The 22494-nt window shown below is 36.4% G+C and overlaps 2 protein-coding genes across 3 annotated transcripts in view; one reads left to right on the top strand and one right to left on the bottom strand.

Annotated features, from left to right (window-relative positions):
- Positions 1 to 22494, bottom strand: part of LOC134212911 (uncharacterized) — a 291947-nt gene that overhangs the window by 63796 nt on the left and 205657 nt on the right. The window lies entirely within an intron of this gene.
- On the top strand, positions 21257 to 21817 carry LOC134217050 (uncharacterized). Its single transcript, XM_062695809.1, has 2 exons — positions 21257 to 21310; positions 21373 to 21817. The coding sequence occupies exons 1-2, from the start codon at positions 21260 to 21262 to the stop codon at positions 21733 to 21735; spliced, it is 414 nt and encodes a 137-aa protein (XP_062551793.1). The 5' UTR covers positions 21257 to 21259; the 3' UTR covers positions 21736 to 21817.

Below are 22494 nucleotides of genomic sequence, written 5' to 3'. Positions count from 1 at the left end.
GTACAGTTGTGTTGTATGTTCGTGCTTGACCATCCATTTCAAACTAGGTCTTCATTGCTTGGGATTCATACAATAATGACAAAAGAACTATAGAGCAGGAAAAGATTACTATATCCTTACACTCCTTTAGAAATCGTTTCAAGAGAGAGGTGCAAGCATCCAAAAACCCCTTACTTTATTAGTGTCCCACGCTTTCCTGAATATAAGCCACGCCTGAGTATGAGAATCAATGATAGATAGGATCTTCATTTTACAGTTTTTATATTTTCCGCTCTGGATGTACAACAGATCTGCGAACATGATCAAGAGCAATTTGAATCTTAATCAAGACAATGTAATAATATTCAGGTTTTTATTTGAGGCTTTTATTTAACAGCAGTAAATTGCCTGTAGCCCATCAAGTATCAAGTTAGGAAAGTGCCTTTAGTCAGCCAGATGTTGTCCATCCGCTACGGACACTTCCGCTGCCCTGGATGAGGCGTGTTGCAGCACAGGTGATGTCGTTTTTGTGCATTGGTGGGACTTAAGGATTGCAAGAAGCGCCCATTTGCACGTAGCGCATGCTATTGTCGGAGGAAATTGGCTAATGCAAAGGAAGTTGATTCTAGAGAATTTTGAATCCAACCTCACACTAGATGGATATCGTCTCGTCAAGATTTTTTTCATCTTAAAAACCACAATGATCATATCATTACAGACTTTTCGATGTCTTGTAGCTTTCACATTCCTAGAAAATAAAATAATTATGAGAAAAATTAATGAGGATACTAGGTACCATTTTTTTGAATATCAAATTACAAAACATTTGACATTTCCCTTGTTTATAGATACCGAATGAGTGCCAATGTTTTTCAATTAATCAAAGCCTACATTGATTAAAAAGTGTAAATATTTTCTACCTCTCGAATGTCAAAAAGGCACTCACTCGGGCGCCATTATCGAGCGCAAAATACTGGATATACATAAAAATGAATTTCTGTCTGTCTGAACCTTATAGACTCGGAAACTACTGAACTGATCGGCGTGAAAATTTGTATGCAGAGTTTTTTGGGGCCGGGGAAGGTTCTTAAGATGTTTCGAAGCCCCTCCCTCCTTTGGAAAGGAGGGCTCCCATACAAATGAACCAGAAATGTTGACATAACTCGATAACTAATCAGAGTACAAATCGATTTCTGGCGAAATGAAGTTCGTCGGGTCTGCTAGTTGTAAATAAATTTGTATTGAGAGAACGGATGTGAAAAATATTTGCAAGGAACAGCTGTCGTAATCTAAAAACTAAACCTTCAATAATCTTCCAGTACCAAAAAGATTCTCTACCACCTTTTGTGTTATGGCGAGGCAATTTTTATGCACACTTTTTTCGATGTTTTTCAAAACCAAACACTCAACCCATGGGGTGGGGGGGTCCCGTAGCGTAGTTGGCTACACGTTCGCCTTGCAAGCGAATGGTAATGGATTCGATACCCAGGCAAACACGTCCATTTAAATAAGGCACCATCTCCTCTGTGTGCCTTATACCGGGCAAACGCGTTCATTTAAAAAAAACCCGACTTAATCCACCTACAGTGAACGCAACCCTTCTTACACTTTTGAATGGTTGTGTGTGCCCAGTGCACATTACAATTTCTATGCATATGACCTTCAATTGAATGTAAAATAGGTAACTGATATTATCATGCTTTTAACGATTTCAAAATAAAAAAAGGGATACTTCTGGAAATTTAACAATTTTAAAAAAAAATACAAAATACTGCAGATTTGATTTGCCGCCTTAAATGGCAATATTACAGCTTCTATTTAAGCCCAAAAGAGTTCAAATCGGGTCATAGACGGCTGAGATATTGGTGTGACAATTCTTCATTAGTAGTCTGAAAATATGTCTCATATTCGTATTTCACAGATATCTCTGAAACTCTGATTGCAGAAAAAAATTAATGGGTCCAATGACAAAAACATAGCTTTCGTTTAAAGATAAAATCGCTCAAACCGGTCCAAGGACGTCTGAGATCTTGATGGGACATATTTTACCAATGTGTGAAGTTGATACGTCCAATGCTTTTTATGTTCGTATTTCAGAGATATCTCCGGAACCCAATGTCTAATTGCAAAAACAAAATACAATGGGTTCAATGGCAAAGTCATAGCTTTCGTTTAAAGATAAAATCATGCAAATTGGTTTACAGACGGCTGAGATATTTATATGACATTATTTTGTTAGTTTTCTGAAAATACACTTCATGTTCGTATTTCTCACATATCTCTGGAACCAAATGTCCGATTGCAAAAAAAATTGAACTTGTACAATGACAAAGTCATAGCTTTCGTTTAGTGTTAAAATCGTGCAAATCGGTCCACCGCAGGCTGAGATCCTGACGTGAGATTTTAGTAACGCACACACATACGCACACACGCACACCACACACACATACATACATGTGCTCAGTTCGTCGAGCTGAGTTGATTGGTATATACGACTTGGGTCTCCGAGCCTCGGATAAAAAGTCGGTTTTTCAAGCGATCTTTATACCCTTCTTAGGGTGTAAGAAGGGTAAAAAGGGATACTTCTGGAAATTTAACAATTTTTAAAAAATACAAAAAGACTGCAGTTTTTTTGCAGATTTGATTTGCCGCCTTAAATGGCAATGTTATAGCTTCCGTTTAAGCCCAAAAGAGTTTAAATCGAATCATAGATGGCTGAGATATTGGTGTGACAATACTTCATTAGTAGTCTGAACAAATGTCTCATATTCGTATTTCACAGATATCTCTGAAATCGAATTTCCGATTGCTGAAAAAATTAATGGGTCCAATGACAAAAACATAGCTTTCGTTTAAAGATAAAATCGCACAAATCGGTCCAAGGACGACTGAGATCTTGATGGGACATATTTTACCAATGTGTGAAGTTGATACGTCTAATGCTTTATGTTCGTATTTCAGAGATATCTCCGGAACCCATTGTCTAATTGCAAAAACAAAATACAATGGGTTCAATGGCAAAGTCATAGCTTTCGTTTAAAGATAAAATCATGCAAATTGGTTTACAGACGGCTGAGATATTCATGTGACATTATTTTGTTAGTTTTCTGAAAATGCACTTCATGTTCGTATTTCACATATCTCTGGAACCAAATGTCCGGTTGCAAAAAATTGAACTTGTATAATGACAAAGTCATAGCTTTCGTTTAGTGTTAAAATCGTGCAAATCGGTCCACGGACGGCCGAGATCTTGATGTGAGATTTTTGTAACGCACACACATACGCACACGCACACACACACACACACACACACACACACACACACACATACATACATGTGCTCAGTTCGTCGAGCTGAGTTGATTGGTATATACGACTTGGGTCTCCGAGCCTCGGATAAAAAGTCGGTTTTTCAAGCGATCTTTATACCCTTCTTAGGGTGTAAGAAGGGTAAAAAAGGGATATTTCTGGAAATTTAACAATTTTTAAAAATACAAAAGACTGCAGATTTGATTTGCCGCCTTGAATGGCAATATTACAGCTTCTGTTTAAGCCCAAAAGAGTTCAAATCAGGTCATAGACGGCTGAAATATTGGTGTGACAATTCTTCATTAATAGTCTGAAAATATGTCTCATATTCGTATTTCACAGATATCTCTGAAACCGAATTTCCGATTGCAGAAAAAATTAATGGGTCCAATGACAAAACATAGCTTTCGTTTAAAGATAAAATCGCACAAATCGGTCCAAGGACGACTGAGATCTTGTTGGGACATATTTTACCAATGTGTGAAGTTGATACGTCTAATGCTTTATGTTCGTATTTCAGAGATATCTCCGGAACCCAATGTCTAATTGCAAAAACAAAATACAATGGGTTCAATGGCAAAGTCATAGCTTTCGTTTAAAGATAAAATCATGCAAATTGGTTTACAGACGGCTGAGATATTTATGTGACATTATTTTGTTAGTTTTCTGAAAATGCACTTCATGTTCGTATTTCTCACATATCTCTGGAACCAAATGTCCGATTGCAAAAAAAAATTGAACTCGTACAATGACAAAGTCATAGCTTTCGTTTAGTGTTAAAATCGTGCAAATCGGTACACGGACGGCTGAGATCTTGATGTGAGATTTTTGTAACGCACACACACACGCACACACGCACACACACACACACACATACATACATGTGCTCAGTTCGTCGAGCTGAGTTGATTGGTATATACGACTTGGGTCTCCGAGCCTCGGGTAAAAAATGGTGGAAATGGTAAAAAATGGGTAGAAATGGTGCCTTCTTTAAATTGTCGTGATTGCCCGGTATAAGGCAGACAGAGGAGAGGATGCCTTCTTTAAATGGACGTGTTTGCCTGGTATAAGACATACAGAGGAAATAATGCCTTTTTTTAAATGAACGCGTTTGCCCGGAATAAGGAAGACAGAGGAAATGATGCCTTCTTTAAATGGACGTGTTTGCCCGGTATAAGGTACACAGAGGAAATAATGCCTTATTTAAATGAACGCGTTTTCTCGGTATAAGGCAGACAGAAGAGAGGACACCTTCTTTAAATGGACGCGTTTGCCCGATATAATACGAACCGAGATGATGCCTTCTTTAAGGCAAAGCAACTTGCCGAAGACAAACAAGATCTCCCTTTCTTTCTCACTCTCATACACACCCCTTACTCACCCATCCACTTTTACTCACTCACTCTTACTCACTCATTCTTACTCATTTACTATTACTCTCTCGCTCACTTTTGCTCGCTCACTCACACACTCACTCTTACTCACTCACTCTTACTTACTTACTCGTCAATTTTGATATTCAGACCACACTTCATCCAGAATCCGTTGCTTTTACTACAGCGACCAAAGAACAACTTCTACCTTACTGCCCTAGTGGCCATGCTGACGTGGACCGCAATTGCCTCCAACTCTCTGCATTGTGCATGAAAACGTGCTGCATTATCTCCCCCTGCCCTTCAGGACTCTTGAAGAGTGCCATACGGAATCTTACGGAGTAAGAATACTTAGTTCTATACTGCATTGAAACAGTTTCAGTTCCATTCATTGTACATTCATATGAATTATGAATAAACTTTTATTGAGTAACATTTTTTCATTGAAATGAAGAATAAACTTGATATAATGATTGATTCGCGGTACTCGCTCATTCATGGTAGTGTCCCATTGGGGGTAATGGCATTCGGGGTAGGCGTTCGGAGTGGTGGCCTTCGGAGTAATGGCATTATGGGTAATGGAATTATGGGTAGTGTCGTAGAGTCATTGGATACACGATACGGACAAAAGAACACAATGGACTAACGATGAGATGGACCCGGCTATGATAACAACAACGAATGTCTAAAAATAGATTCTGTGTGGATTCTGTACAGCAGAATACACAGTAGATCTCGGTATAGTAGCGGTTAAGTAACACAGAGTGCCTACCAAATAGAGAAAGGAATAAAACAAAACACTCAATCATGCAACAGTGTAACGATGTGGTATGTTTGAGATTCCTGGTTGATTATAACAAAAGCATGAGGATTACTACTCCTGGCCACGCCCATCTTCACCGTAAATAGGGAGAGGAAGGAAGTGTTGATGTGGTACTTACTTAACGAGAGGTCACCGACTTAGCGACGCTCTCATAAGCACCACTGAGTTGGATAATGAGGAAGGTATTCGCTGGGTCAGGATTTGCCTGTAGCTGGCAATGTAACTGTGGTAGATCTTACCCCGTAACATACCACGTAAAGGTGTCTACCCAGCGTTACGGGTCATGAAAATCAACGCATTTTTTATGGCAAAAATTAAAAGACATTGACAAATAACATTTATGTGTACATTTTTAACTCCCCGCTATATGAAAATCCAGGTTATTAGACAAATAGAGGTTTTGTGTGTTTCCACATATGTGTCTTATAAATTCAAATAGTCATTATTTTGTAAACACTCTAGTTAAAATTTATGTGTGCCACACATACGTATAATGATTGGATTTTATTAGTGTACACCCGATTCTGTTTATACACGGATTTTAATGCTTTTAGAGCGATCATGTAACTTCTACGTATACTTTGTACACGAGAAAGGCAAAAATGGGTAATTTTAAAAATTCACGTGCCTTACAAAATGGTGAATTTGGGCAGAATTTTATTCATGGTCCTTAAAACTTAAGAGTTCAATAGTGTAGGGCATGATGTTTTACTGCGGGTATTCCTGAGCAAAGTCTGAAAACATAATGAGAGCATATAGAAAACAAATTTTGATTTTGACATCAAATCGAAATCATAATTTGTTTTCAAATATGAATCATCATGATTGATTACATATTTTGATCTCATTTTGCTGTAGATTTCTAAATTGTATGATCTGACAGCACACTGTATACTAATTTTGTTATCAGAACCAATATCAAAATTAGTTTTCGATTTGCTCTCATCGATAGCAGGAATAGTTTTCGATTTGATGTCACAGTAAGATTTTTCTGCTGTAGATTTTGATCTTTTAACCGTTAAAACGACCAAAAGGATATCAACCTGAGTTATCAAAATTAGGCAACTTCACAACAACAAAATCAGTTATCGATTTGCTCTCAAGCTTTGCTCGGGTTGCGGGGTACCAAACTGTTTTATTCATTAAATATTGCGTAAAATATGCTTTTACAAAACTACTAAAAAACTAATTTCTGGACAGAGCTATCAATACAATATCAAGCCTATTGCATAGATCTGTTTAAGAGCTTTGTAACGATATATAAATATGTTACTTTTGAGGCGAAAACATGGCAAAGCTGTCCGTTTTCCCAAAAAACGTAAAAATATAATTTCTAGGAGGGGCTAGTTTGAACGCCCCCCACCCCTCCCTGAAAAATCTAAAAAATAAAAACCGTCCTGATTATGAAAAACCCAGCAACCCTCAGCATGGTATTGCTTTGTAGCCGCGCGTCTTACCACACGGCTAAGGAGGGCCCCCTATATCATAATAATTTCATTAGGAAAAAAAATAAGAGGCATGTTACATATTTTCTTTTCTTTCTCGTTCCAGAGAGCGAGCGTTGGCGCTTAAACCTAGGCTAATTAGCCAGGGCAAGTTTTATTGCTTCGCCCCATCCCAGAAAAATCAACAATGGAGTGACATAAATTCCTTAGCATAGTCACTCCCAACATCTGTTCAAACTTACTGTATCATTTGCTTATGATGATACTCCTAGACTATATTCCATACCACCCATCCAACTCCTTGACATCTATGAAGGCGTCGGTGAGTCGCTGTCCTACACGCACCTACAATTTCAGCCGGGATTTCGGCAATATTTTCGACGAATCTCGGTAAATCGACAAATTTCGGTGAACTTTATCAAGTCATCGGTAAGCGTTACTCAGATCTCGGTAAAAAGTAAACTTTGCCGAATTTCGGTAAAATTATGACGAAATTTCGGTAAATACCCAGGTGCCATTATGCCAGATATATCTGGCACTGCCACACTTTTGGCAGCAAAAAGAGAAAAAGAGAAACCACCCAAAATGCCAGACTTTTCAAATTTCAGACAGATTTTTTTTTAAATTATGGCCTGCATGAACATGTTCAAACATTTCTAATGAGTCATTCAGTTATTATTTTCATATTCATTCAATAACTGAAATCTGACCGCAACTTCATCTCGCTTCCAAAAACTCATTTTGAATCAATTCAATCTTTTATAAATAAAGTGGTATGGTTTCCGCGGGTGTTGTTTCGGATTGTTTGGACATGCTGGTTTCCAGAAATCGGTTTTGAAATCTTTCAAGGCTAATTTTTGGCGTAATTTTTTGCATATCGAATTCTGGGAAAGCTTACAGCATTCTGTAACAATGATCCCAATAAATGTAATCATTGTCTAATTCCATGACTTATCACATTTCCTGGTTATTCGTCAATTCAGCGTCTTTCTGGAAGATCCGAAACAACACTAAACTTCTTTTGATGGACCTTATTGACCACCGGATGTCCTACGGAAGATTCGGGGCAAACGTAGAAGTGAAAAGTTCATAAAACTCATCCGTCTCTTAATAACTCTGAGTAACAAATGTTTGTCTTAACCACTTCTAATGGACTTGTTACGCTCCGGAAGATCAAAATCCTCTGCTATTATGGACATTTCATAAAAATTATGATGGCACTTTTAACAAATATTCAATCATTAACCATGTTTATCGATTTTTTTTGGATTACCTATGGGCTTACGGGTACCGTAGACCATTTTTAATTTGAGCTCCGTTTGTTTGTTAATCGATTAATTTAAAAATGGTTTGAACTTCAATTAGTATTACCACAGATAACAGATATTTAGGCTAGAACAAACTTTATTGAAAATACTGTGTAAACTTTTGAATTGCTATACGTTGGCCCGCTACTGCCATCTACTCAACTGATTTCAGAAAAACATACGAACGCAGCTGTTTAGCAACCGTTGAACGCAGTCAATGCATTTGGCAGCCGTATTTGGGCTGCGTTTTCCATACAAAGATCTTTGCACCATTTCCAAACGATTGCCAAACGCGTTTCCAATGTAAAACAATGTAAAACCGTTGCGGACCCTGTTATTCTGAATGAAATCAAGTTTCACCAATAGCTGTACGGACGTGTTCCAATCTCCATCTCATTGAACATATATTCATCTCATCGCGAAACAAAGAAATACGGCACCAATTTCGTCGCTTCTTTCTGTAAACATGCGGGCTAACTGCTGCAAAAAAAATCACAAAAATAAGAAACAAATACCTTTCCATTGCTTACACAGAAAAAATAATGAAAAATAAACAGCGTGTAAAACTTGACATGCAGAAATTTACGCTATTCTACGCTGAAATGGCCCTCTTCCTAACAAGATTGCTTACAACTTGTATACAATATTGACAATTCACGTCAAATATTAAATACATTTAGGTTATATCCCGTTTGGAATTACGCTTATAATGGCGTTCCATTTATGTGCATGATTTTTAGCGCAAATTTCAGTGAATTTTTCTATCTGTGTAGTTATTGATGGGATGAACATCGGAGTCATGAGACGAAGTCCAGGAGCCGTTCCCCTAATTATTTATATTCTTTTTGTAATTTTCAGATATTTCAGAGCTAATCTAAAATGTAACAACAATTCAATCTGAATTTTCTGAATGGTTTAAAATGGTACACTACTAAAAATCCACACATATTTATTGGCAAAAATCCATAGATTTAACTTATGATGTATATCAGCGCACACATAACCATTCTCCATGCAAACTACTAATAAAATATATATCCAAATAAACTTTATGTGTGGTCTCGAATCAGCAATTATTTAATTTATGTGTGGTTCTATATCGATTATATTAGGGTGAAGCTATTGCAAAAATTTATAACGGCGACACATATATCTTATATAGATATTTTTGGCAGTGTATGGTTTCTAAGAATCTCATTTTTACAAATATCGAATTGTTCAAACGAATATCTTAGGCGAAAAAGATATTTTTTCTAAGAAAAAAAATGATAAACATAGAGCAAAAGCAAAAAGAGGGTCAAAACAAAATTTTCTAATATTGGTAAAAATAAGGCCGATCTTCTTCTTCTTGGCATTACATCCCCACATACTGGGACAGAGCCGCCTCGCAGCTTAGTGTTCATTAAGCACTTCCACAGTTATTAACTGCGAGGTTTCTAAAGCTTTCAGGTTACCATTTTTGCATTCGTATATCATGAGGCCAGCACGATGATACTTTTATGCCCAGGGAAGTCGAGACAATTTTAATCCTAAAATTGCATAGACCGGTACCGGGAATCGAACCCAGCCACCCTCAGCATGGTCTTGCTTTGTAGCCGCGCGTCTTACCGCACGGCTAAGGAGGGCCCCAAATAAGGCCGATACAAATATTAAAAACCCATCGGATTTTTTTGCCAAAAAATAATATTTTGAGGGGGCAACAAAATAAAATTCGGACAATTTTGAGTTTTTTGATTTTTTTCATTTTAATATTTATTTTTTATTATCCCCCCCCCCTTAACCTTTCGGAGACCAGTAGGACAAAAAGTCAATTAAATATTTGTAACGGCCTAATTAGAACTAGATCACATCGCCAGATTTTTAATTTGTAGCATGCCAGACTTTTCCCAAAAAGTAGTGGCAACCCTGTAAATACCGCGATTTCGGCTGTTGGAATCTCGGCGAAAATTTTGCAGAGGTCGGCAAACTAATTTGAGTGTGTATAGTTAAGTAGATGTCTTATCAACATTTCCTTTCTTTCCCAGTAACGGAGACTATGGGCGTGACCGGCAATATATAGTAATCCATAAGCAGTTGTGGTAAGAAAGTTAAAGAATATATATGACAGCTGTCAGTATGCAATCTACGAAATACTCCTATACAACGCAACTACATTGAACTAATAATCATCGTCGGGAGAGTCTGTCCACGCTTGCTTGTTCCGTCGACATGAACGCTTTATTTCCTTCGCCAGAACCGAGTATCGTTGACGGACTGAGACTCTGGCTCCTCTTATTTATGATCGCACTATCGCGGCTTTTTCTACTTCGTCTAAGCTTATGTCTCTTTATGAATGCAAGCGTAAAGTTTCCAGAAGGCTCAAGAAAAGATAAGTACGTTATAACAACTTTTGCAAAATTTCAAGCAAAGTCATTTGTATTCTTGAATCTCATATAATTTTCGAAATTATTATGCTTCCTCCCGGGTAACCCCGAATTTCATGAATTTTGAGAAAATGTTTCCCAAATTTTGTTAAAATGAAATGCTTGAAAATATATACGATAAAATTCTATCTCGTGTGCGGCGATTCTTATCTGCAATAAATTGCTATAAGCTACACTGGGGGAAGTGGAAAAAGGGGGTAAGTGTAAAAATCGACTCGAAAAATTGGAATTGTACATACTTTACAGTTTTTACCACATCATAACATTATCCCGGAATATACTTTGATGCTCACACTAATACTATGTTGAAATTTGTATAATACATACACTAACACGGTTAACGCTTGAACTGTAATTTTAGGTTTCGCGAAAAGTTGATTTTTGCATTCATAAAATCAATTCTTTTATTTATCATCAGACTAAGGCCGGAGTGGCCTGTGCTGCACATAAAAGACTTCTCCATTCAGCTCGGTTCAAGGCTGCCCTTCGCCAACCACGCAGTCTGCGGAGGGTCCGCAAGTCGTCCTCCACCTGATCGATCCACCTTGCCCGCTGTGCACCTCGCCTTCTTGTTCCCGTCGGATCGTTGTCGAGAACCATTTTCACCAATTCTTATTTGCATCAATTGTTCTTTTTTAAGGGAATTTATATCACAGGTGACGATTTTAATACAATTAAACTAACCACATTCAATTGGTAGTGGTTTGTACCAAGATCGCAAATAATTCAAAGATTTTACACTTACCCCAGGTATCCAACACTGCGGGGAAGTGGATAATGTTCTAATTACGCAATTTGTTTCTTCCCGCCAGTATTTATTTCGATAGCTGTGAATCTTAATATGTTCCTTCTTTGCTATCATTGTGATTCCAGTGGTGGTTGGACTAATATAAATGAGAAAATGCCTGATTAATCCATCTATCGGTATTGATGTCTTTCACATGTTTTACATATGGAAAAAAATATATAAGAAGGTTAGAAATAGCACTGATAGGTAAATATATTGTATAATTCACATAATTTTTTTTCATAACAAGTTTCGCCGTTGAATGCAATTTTTTGGGAACAAATTGATTAAGGACAAATGCTTAAGAATAGCTGATTTTGTACGTTTACCTTTAAAAAGTTCATCTTTGGGGCGTACATATAGATTTTACATACACTTAGTGTTCGAGAAGGCAAAACCAGCCCTCCCCTAGCTATAACGAGAATTCCTTGAGGATCTGTTCCGTTGAGGTAATGAAATTATTCCACAAAAGATACTCAGAGCAATTATCGTATTGATTTTAGTTATATGTAACTATTCATCACTATTGAAGGTCAAGGTAACATGGGTTTTCCACTTACCCCATCTCACTAGGGTAAGTGGAAAACAACTCCTAATTTGAAATCTATTTTCATAAATTTCAAGCAACCAAAATGGTATGAATTACCACACAGTTGGTGCAAAATTGACTGTTTTGATAGCCCATTTTGATTGAACGCATTTAAATAATTTAAACTGGTTTTACACTAATTCAAACATGCACTATCGATTTTTCCTTTTCCCCTTCCCCCAGTGTACCTCATACGATTTCTAAGAGTCGGGCTATTCATTTCAACGCATATTTCTTGCAAGTACATATTGATACTTATTAGATCAGTGGGGAGGGGGGTGGTTTATGTCCAAAACCACCCCCGTGGCTACGCCACTGTATTAGATCAAGATTACCGGGCGCGACTTTTGGCCCTTGACCAATTTTACCAATTTTTATTCATTTCGTACTTGTCACTCATTTGTGGTACAAAGTGATTCTGTTTCTTCATTATTTTCAAATGCTTCCTTCCGTTTTGATTAGTATAATTTATACCAAGAAAAAGACAATAAATCAACTTGGATAAAATCATGCGATGGTCAAACCATCCTAGTTAAGCTTATTTAGCTTAGATAAAAAATGTTTTTTTGAGCTTTTATGAATTAAAATAGCTTTTATGAATAAAAATTACATTAAACTAATCTTTTGTTGCATAAGTTTTTCATTCGTCATTTAATTTTCATACCTTCTTAATCTGTCAATGGCGTGCGGAGAAAGACAGCACCATCTCCCGTCATGTGCAACGACCAACAAGGGAATTTGCTGACAGATAAAACTGAAGTGGCTGCCAGGTGGAAGCAACACTTCGAGACTTTGTTGAATGGAGGAAGTGACGGTGCATCGGTGAACAGAATAAATATTAGCGACCATGGACAAGCTGTGGAGTCACCTACACTAGATGAGGTTAAAAAAGCTGTCAAAGAGCTGAAAAACAATAAGGCTGCGGGGAAGGACCAGTCCAGATCGACGTCATGTGTTACCTTAGATGGATTAAAGCAGGGTGATGCACTCGAACCTACTGTTCAATATAGCGCTCGATTAGAGCGATTAGAAGAGCTGGTGTGCAAAGAAGCGGTACCATTATCACAAAATCGCATATGCTCCTGGGATTTTCGGACGATATCGATATTATCGGGATTGATCGCCGTTCCGTGGAAGAAGCTTTTGTTCCTTTTAAGAGAGAGAGAGAGCGAGGATTGGACTCACGATCAATACCAGCAACACGAAGTACATAGTCGCTGGCAATCAACGTGGGTTCATTAGTGGTGGTGGTAGCGAAATGGTGCTGGATGGTGAAAAGTTTTAAGTGGTAGAAGAATTTGTGTATCTTGGAACATTGGTGACGTGCGATAATGATGTTACCCGCGAGGTGAAAAGGCGTATTGCAGCTGCAAATCGGGCTTATTACGGACTTCGTAACCAGCTTAAGTCCCGTAGTCTGCAAACGAAAACAAAACTCGCGCTGTATACTACTCTGATTCTTCCGGTGGCTTTATACGGCCATGAGACATGGACGTTAAAGGAGGCTGATCGGAGAGCTTTCGGAGTGTTTGAGCGTAAGGTGCTGCGGACAATACTCGGCGGTAAACAGGAGAACGGTATCTGGCGGCGTCGCATGAATCACGAATTGTACCAGGTATATAAAGGGCTGGATATTATTAAGCTTATACAACACGGCAGACTACGGTGGGCTGGTCACGTTGTTCGTATGCCGGAAGAACGTCAAGCAAAGATAATATTTAGTAGAGAACCCGGAAAAGGCCGCAGGCTTCGTGGAAGGCCGCGTACACGATGGCTTTTTGCAGTTGAAGAGGACCTGAGGGCGCTCAATGTTCAGGGCGACTGGAAGCGATTGGCCCAGGATCGAGTCCAGTGGAGAAGGATACTCCATTCGGCGTAGGTTCATCGAAGAGCTGTAGCCCATCAAGTATCAAGTAAGTACCTTCTTAATCTTCTTGTTGGCATTACATCCCCCACTGGGACATTGCCGCATCGCAGCTTTTTAATGTTTACCCTAAACACGGACAATGCTCAACTGGTATGCATTTGTGTGCTTTCTTTTATTAGCGAAGTAATTTTAATTTCTGTTTGTAAACAATTTTAAGTAGAAAAATTCAATAATTTTAAAAAGTCACACACTTATCTGGTTCAACTCAAATTTAGACATACATAGTTGGTTAGAGAATTTCCAGAGTGGCATTTTGTCTTTATTTCGAGTGATAATATTACCTTTCACCATTACCTAGGTTTAAAAGTGCAAAATCACACTCTTACTTTTCGTGTCTTCAAACGCACACAACGGACACTCAATGGAGAGGATCAAGGTTCCTTAAACAAGTTGATAATGATGCGCACTGATTTGGCGCAGTGCTAGCAGAAGGCTATCAAATAATGTGGCAAGGCATTCTACGGGCCGCAAAGCACGATTCACTGCATGCTTGCTGTGGCGTTCATGCCACGAATGACGATGAGGATTAAGCGTAATCGTTTAATTTAATTATTTTAATTACCGCTATCGCCAACCATAAAGATGCCCGTATTTAAACCCGGAGCCATCGTTGGGTTGTCTTGGGTGCCGTGCTTCTAGCCTAGAAGAAAGAATTACTGACCAACTGCATAACAACGTAGACGGAAGGATGCGACCTGTGTGCTAATCAATGATGGAAGTTGCAGTTTGAAATTTAAAAAAAAAACAGTAAGTCAGAATAAACGAGTTTTAATGTCCAAAACCATTGATATGTAGGGCTTTTTACATAGGAATGTACTTCACCATCTACGTTACTGCTGCAACTATTTTCACACCGTCACCTTAAAAAATAAACTTATGCCTCACCGAATATCGTCCTCGCCGCCGAATATTGTTTACCACGCCGATGGGAATGAAAAGATTATTGGCAGTTCATAGGTTTTGCATACTTTTAAAGAATTTTTTTTTTCATATAATTAAATATTTTACCCATGTTCATTTGACCTTTACTATAAGTTTCCGATAAAATATGCGAATTGAAATCATTAGCTGGTATTCCAATCACATCTGCAACTCACATGGTATGATAACTAGTTTACTCTTCCGGAAAATATGGACATTGTTCTTCAGGAATTCAAGGCATTACTTCAGAAACGCCTTCAAGAATTCCTAGTAGAAATTGTCTGATATTTCCTCCTGAAATCAATTTCTAGAGAAATTTCCAAGAAAAACATCTCAAAAGTTTCCGGAGCGATTCCAGAAATAATCCGTGGTGGATTTTCCGAAGAGCTTCTGGGAAATTTCAAGTGAAAGCACTGTGAGAATTTCTGGAGGAACTTCGGTGGCAATTTTTCGACAAATTCTTGAGGGTATCTCTTTGGGTATATTTGGAAAATTCCTGAGGGTGAAATTCCTGGAAAATTTTTCGGGAGAATTTCTAGAGGAATTTCTTCAGAATTCATCAGAATTCATTAGAATTTCAATAGAATCTTTTCTTTGGATTTTTTGTAGGAATTTCCACAATATTTTTCAGAAGAACTGTCGAGGGGAGCGGTTCATTTGGCGTAACGCCATTTGACATACGGTCGTTCGGCATAAAGGCCATTTGGCATAACGGTCATTTGGAATAACGAACATTTGGTATCATTTTGAACAGGATCAAAAGTGAGGGTCATTTGGCATAACGTAAATTTGGCATAATGTTTTTTTGTGTTCATTAAATTTGTTGTTATTTGACTAAGTGGGGCTGAAAAAACCCAGAATAGTGAATATATTGTCGGTCAATAATAATATCAAAAAGATGCCTTAGCCAGGTATAAAGCGATGATAATTGTTATCCCTCATTTTTATTCATGGGTCGTCCTGAAAAAAGGAATATTAACTTTGTTTCTGATTGTTCGGAATTAGGTAACGGTAAATGCAATTCCTATTTAGGAGTTAGGAAAATAAGACAGAAATAAGACAGTGGTGAATATGATTCTTCCGTTAAAGGTAGGCGCTCGATCGTATTATGGTAATGGTGGATATGGTCCCTTCTTTAAGAGTATGCGTTTGCCAGGACTAAGGCAGGGGTGGATGTGATCTTTTTTTAAAAAGTAGGCATTTGCCCAGATTAAGGCATGGTGGATGTGATCTTTCTTCAAAAAAGTAGGCATTTGCCCGGATTGAAGCAATGGTGGATGGGATCCCTTTTTAAAAAGTAGGAATTTGCCCGGAATAAGGCAATGGAAGATACGATTCCTTCTTTTAAAGTAGGCATTTTCCTGGATTACAGCAATGATGGGTTTGATCCCTTCTGTAAAAATACCCATTTGCCCTGATAAATTTTAGAACCACTTAATCTATGTGAAAAAATACATCAAATAAACCTTTCTCTATCACAATTCCAATTATGCCAAATGACCCACTTTTGTTTAGCAGCTGTGGTTTGAACAACATTTTCAAGACACGCAACCTACGAACACAATAATTAGACGTTCATCTTGTAATAAATCACTTTGCATAAGTCTATAAAAGTCTGAAACCTAAAAGTCTAAACACAAATAGAACTGATTTTTAATTTCTTAACGAGCGATTCCAAGCAACAGCATCAAAATTTAAGAAAATTTTTAATTCATGATTTTCTATTGAGTTGAAACTTTGCACAGTTTTTCAATTTCATCTAAATCGTCATTTTCGATATCAAATCTTCATATTGAGTCACGACTAACTTTTCAAAAGGGTGTATGTGAAAATGGTTCAAAAATATTTAAAAGCTGCACAGCAAAAACGGAATGTTCGATTGTTATGATTTTTTCAGCAAAGTTAGACAACTAAATGGTGATTCTTAAGAAAATGTGCACAGTAAAAAAAAATTTTTTTGCCTTTAAAAATATCATTTTGTCACAAAAACTCAAATATCTCAAACCCTATCTTTTTCGAACGTAATTTTTTAGGGAAAACGGTCCATTATATTAGCTATCTACCATAAAAATTTGGTGATGGTAAACTAATAAACAAAAAGTTATGACATTTCAAACATTTCACAATTTTCACATAGTAAACAAAAAAAAAATTTCCGTGTATTTTTTTCAAGAATCGCAGTTTGATGCTGATTTTATTGTTAAGGGCCTTGCGTGAGTTAAACAAGTTGTTTGTATGATATTCCATATTTATGTATTCATCGATATTATGTATATTATATGTATAAATATTATATGTATAAATAAATAGAAATGAATTAATATTATCCTAAGTATTAAATTAAATGTGGCAGTTACACAATGTTGTTATAGAAACTCTAGGAGTTTTGGGTTTGAATTTTGGTATGGGTTATGATAGCATGAAAACAGTTTATTAATACTTATTTTTTATTTATTTTTATTCAAATTTTTTAAAATATCGAACACTTTTGAATTATTATCAGCACAGTTTGAGTATAGTTTTGCTTTAATTTTATTTTCCGACAATGGAATGAAACAGTGAAATTTTTGGGTTCCTTGGATCGTTTTCGCGTTATTAAATTGCTCGCTGAGCTCTGAAGCCTTTATTTCGTACTAGTAGTAGTACTCGTAGTAGTAAAACAAAATGATAATTTGGTTAAATCTTTTTCTTTTCTACGATTTGCCCAATCAAAAAGTTCTTTCGCAGTTTTAATTGGATGCTCACGTTCTTTGGCTAAACTTGCTCTTGTGGCCATGCGCTTTATTGTTCCTCCAATAGCATCACAAGGACCTTTGCCATGTGATGTAGCAAAAAAATGCCATTCTGCATCAATTCCGTACATTGATTTAAATTGACATAGGCTCGAAAAATTCTTACGATTTTTGTACTGCGACGCTGCTCCATCAGACATGAAATATATCTTTTGACTTCTTTATGCTTATCAACGCGTAAAAAGTTAATCATTTTTCAATGAACAAGTTTACGGATACTGAATCGTGTCTTAAATCTTCGGAAATTATAATAAAACTTAAGTGTTCAATTTGCGTACTTCCATTAAAATAAATAACGAATGGATGAATTGTAGCTTGTTGTACGTTCCAGTGATGGGACTGCACTTCATCTTGCAATACAAAGCTGTAATTTTCAGAAAAATCACAAATGACTAAAAATTCACCATTTTGTAATGTATTTTTCGTATTTTTTAAAAAGCTGGATTGTTCTGTTTTAATGAAATCGTGAGGGATTAAACTTTCTAATTTCAAGCAAAATATGACACAAACTCATCTACAGGTTTTACAATAGTTTCTATGTCACACCTATCCGTGGTCACCCATTGCTCAAATGATAACTGATCAATATATTTTTCTTCAAACTCAGCGAATAAAGTATTTTCCAATGATGAAGAATCTGGACAATCCGAACAAGATCGTAGATAGCAATTTGATGTTGTATTTTCACACAAAAGACTACCAGTTAACATTTTAATATCCTTTGTTAAATTGATTCTTTTCAAACTATGTAAAATAAGATTAATATTCTCATGGGTTGTGCACACACACACATTATGTGTTCCTGAATTGGAAAGAAGCTTACATTGCCTTGGCCGAAGGCTTGCAAATGAGGAAAAACCTATTTTAATATTATCGTGAATTTCCTTGAAGCGTGTGTACGCTTCTTTCAAAGTCGTCATCATTAATCGTTTTTGGATTGCTTGACGCTTTCCATCTTTTTTACTGATACATAATCTTTTTGACCAGGCATAGCTCGACTTACTTCATCATCTTCAAAATATTGAACTACTATTTCTTTTGTCTCATCTGTTAATGCAGTACTAGACCTAGTATTTTTGGTTGAAAGACAGTTATTCTTCAATTGTTTTGCCTCTTTTACTGTATTTCTATTGGTTTTGAACTCATCAATGGCATCCTGAATAGACCACGAACTTGGCAGCATCGACAAAATCAATAATTTTTCTTTCCTTGTCGTGGCTGCATTCGAGAACCTTTCCTTCATATTTATAATTACCTCATCGTAGTCTGTATTTTCCACATCATCAGGTCCTAATTTGAAGAGGTTTCTTCGTACAGCTTCGTTTATTTCACGGTATTTTTCTCCGGGTAATAAACGTAGTCCATCTTACTCCATTTAATCAGGTCACTTTTATCCCAGCTATGCCCTCGTTAAAGCGTTCGATGTTGACCTTTTGGATACACTCATCTTCCGATTGATTTGTTGAAACAGATTTCGCTGATGGTACGGTGGCAAGGCTCTCAGCACTTAATACTTCTGGTAATTCCTCAGTTGTTGTCGATACATCTGGCAATTCCTCAGTTGCTGTCGTTTTCGAACTTCCTGCGCTCTGCTCAACCGATGATATACAGATTGCTCTTTTGTCAACGTTTAGACGGCAGGACGTGCAAATGCGTAAATTTGTATTCAATGTGGACATTGGAGCATAACCAGTCGCTTTCAGTTTATCTATGGTGCTTTCGGTGAGATTTCGTAACTCTTTTGAACACTTTTTTCCATCAAACGGCCTACAACAGTTGAGAAAGCGGCTACTCATGTTGTTCGTAATATTTCAATAAACAAAATCACTTTTAAGTTTTACTGACTAGTTTGGTGTCATTTGCTTGACTAAAGAAAAAATTACTATAAGATCTTTTAACAACCTCAGTAGTAGTAATTTTTTTGCTTTTTCGTGAAACATTGTCATGGTATGTACCTATCATGCATTTGTTGTTGTTGAAGATACCCGTTTCCTCCCGATCATAAAGTCTATTCTCTAAGAGGTATATTTTTTGCAGGTAAACTATAGACGTACACGTGTATATAAATCTTTGATTTTGCAGCTTTTGTCTTAAAATAACATTTCTGATATGTTTCTATCAACGTTATTATCAACAGGTTTCAACACTATTAAAAGAATTTTTCGCCAGTCACGTGCAATGAAAATTATGACACTATCAATACTTTTGATCACAACACTGGATCGTGTCTAAGTTTCTTATAGATGCTATGAATAATTAAATCAAAATATCATGAAAACAACTTGTTTAAATCACGTCCTTAACAATAAAATCTGCATCAAACTGCAATTCTCGAAATAACTTACACAGAAAAAAAATTTTTTTACTAAATGTGAAAATTGTAAAATGTTTGAAATGTCATAACTTTTTTGTTTATTAGTTTACCATCACCAAATTTTTATGGTAGATAGCTAATATGATGGACCGTTTTCCCTAAAATTACGTTCGAAAAAAGATAGGGTTTTGAGATATTTGAGTTTTTGTGACAAAATGATATTTTTAAAGGCAAAAATTTTTTTTACTGTGCACATTTTCTTAAGAATCACCATTTAGTTGTCTAACTTTGCAGAAAAAATCATAACAATCGAACATTCAGTTTTTGCTGTGCAGCTTTTTAAATATTTTTGAACCATTTTCACATACACCCTTTTGAAAAGTTAGTCGTGACTCAATATGAAGATTTGATATCGAAAAATGACGATTTAGATGAAATTGAAAAACTGTGCAGAGTTTCAAATATTTTCGAAATGGTCGCTCAGGATCGACTGACATGCCCCCGTGGAATGCCTCTAACGTTATTTTCATGATCGTGAATAAAATCAGGAGAACGTTCGAAACAAAAAAAGGCAAAACAGGCGAATTTGTTGAATCGGAAAGCTATATGCTCCATTCAATGTCGTGTGATTGAATCTATGAATTTTGTAAAGATTGATTGATTGCTTTAAAACATAATGTCGATTAATTCGTTATTAACCTTATGAAGACCAATGATGGAATAAAACTGAAAACATAATAGTTTTGTTAATTAATTTTGCTGTGCAAGGTTTGTATAAACTGTCTTATTCATAGGAATAGTAAATTATTTTTACATTAATGCTTAGGGAAACGAACCATTTCCGCAGCATCCCCTATTTCCGCCACATCGTTTCAACCATATGACTTGTTTTTTGTTCATGACTAGAAATCTATAAATGCAAGCCGTGTAACAAAAATCAAGTCGGGAATAGAAAATGCTGCCGAAATGGTCCGATGCCCTATAACTCCAATTTGCAAACCTGACAAATTTGGTTCGTTTGGAGAAAACACCTTTGTGAATGCTCTCTCAATTGGCCTGATGTTATGATTTGCATAAAGTGCGAGGATTCCGTTACGTCCAGAAACAAGCGCACGGCTGGAGCGGTATATATGTACGTCAATCGGTGATAATGTCATTGGGAACCGTTATCCAAGAGGTGCCCAATGACTATAAAACATTTACTCAAATTTGATTTTCTAGTAGTTTATCTTCAGGCTTCGACCGTTGAAGATCAGACTTTCAGAAAAAAATGAAGTTTATCTCAATTGTGCTCATCATATATTTAGCGGTGTCCTCATATGTAAGTGAATAAACTAAATGTAAATCGCTCAAACATAGAAATCTTTCTTTTATTTTCGGAAGGCTCACTTGACATCGAAACAATATGACACGGTCAAAGACATCGCCGTCCTGTGCGCTAAAGAGTTGGAGATCAAACTAAGGGACGGTTTTTTGATGCCAGGATTCTACGAGGGAGCTCTATTCGACGATGTGGGAAAGAACAAGCAATTCATAGCTTGTTTCCTAAACAAGATGGGTGCAGTGTCATTAGGTGGTCAAATCTTGGGCAGTAAAGTGCTGGAGTTCATGGCTGACGAACATGATCAAGCCAACCTGAAGGTCACTGTTGAAAAGTGTGTCGCTGTCGGAGGTGATACGTTGGAAGAAAGAGCATATAATTTTCATAAATGTTTCTGGGAAGAACGGATGGATGAATCTAAATGAGGTTAATAATTCAAATTGATTCTGTTTCAAAATAACCTTAGTATTTATTTATTACATTATTTAAAATCTACGCTTCATTCTAATAAAGGAAACTTGTCGACAATGATTTCTCTGGTTTTCTCATAATAAATTTGTATCACACTCCCACAGTAATCTAAAAGTAATATATAATATATATATATATATACAGCGATTCCACGGGAAAAGAATAGAGTTGAAAAAAAAGTTGTCCAATTTTGCTCAAAATCGCTTGGTATGTTCTTCATCGAAAATAATTAGACCAATATTTTTTTATTTTTTTATTAGGGTGACCATGTTCGATATAGGGTTACCAGAAAAATCGCTATTTTTCGAAATTTTTTATTTTTTAAAAATCATAACTTTTGAACCACTGGATCGATTTGCAATATTCTTTTAAGGATAGAAAGCTTATTACTTCTAGTTCTTACTAAAAATTTTGGTTTGGTGTATTGGTGTACTCAAATTTGCTAAAATGATCAAAATATTCGTTTAAGATTTTTTAAATGTTGGACCACAACGACTATATATTTTTAAATTTTTTTATGAAAATTCAAATATTTTTACATAACATATCAAAAAATTAGAAATGTTCATTGAGCCGTTTTTGAGTCACATTTTTTTTTTGAAAATTTCAAGTTTTCTGAACATACACACATGGAATGAGCATAATTTTCCATCACTTCGAAATAACTGCGGGAATCATTCTGTTGAAGTTATCAAACTTATTCCTAATAAATT

Source organism: Armigeres subalbatus, chromosome 2, assembly GCF_024139115.2.
Source record: "Armigeres subalbatus isolate Guangzhou_Male chromosome 2, GZ_Asu_2, whole genome shotgun sequence".
In the NCBI taxonomy this organism is placed as follows: Eukaryota; Metazoa; Arthropoda; class Insecta; order Diptera; family Culicidae; genus Armigeres; species Armigeres subalbatus.
The sequence above is the reverse complement of the archived record's forward strand: the minus strand, read 5'-3'. Positions and strand labels throughout refer to the sequence as shown.

What these genes read in the sequence shown, in the direction of transcription:
- LOC134217050 (XM_062695809.1), top strand. Translation starts at nt 21,260, where the DNA reads ATGAAGTTTATCTCAATTGTGCTCATCATATATTTAGCGGTGTCCTCA. An exon ending in ATTTAGCGGTGTCCTCATAT is followed by an intron (nt 21,311 to 21,372) that starts GTAAGTGAATAA and finishes TATTTTCGGAAG; the next exon opens with GCTCACTTGACATCGAAACA.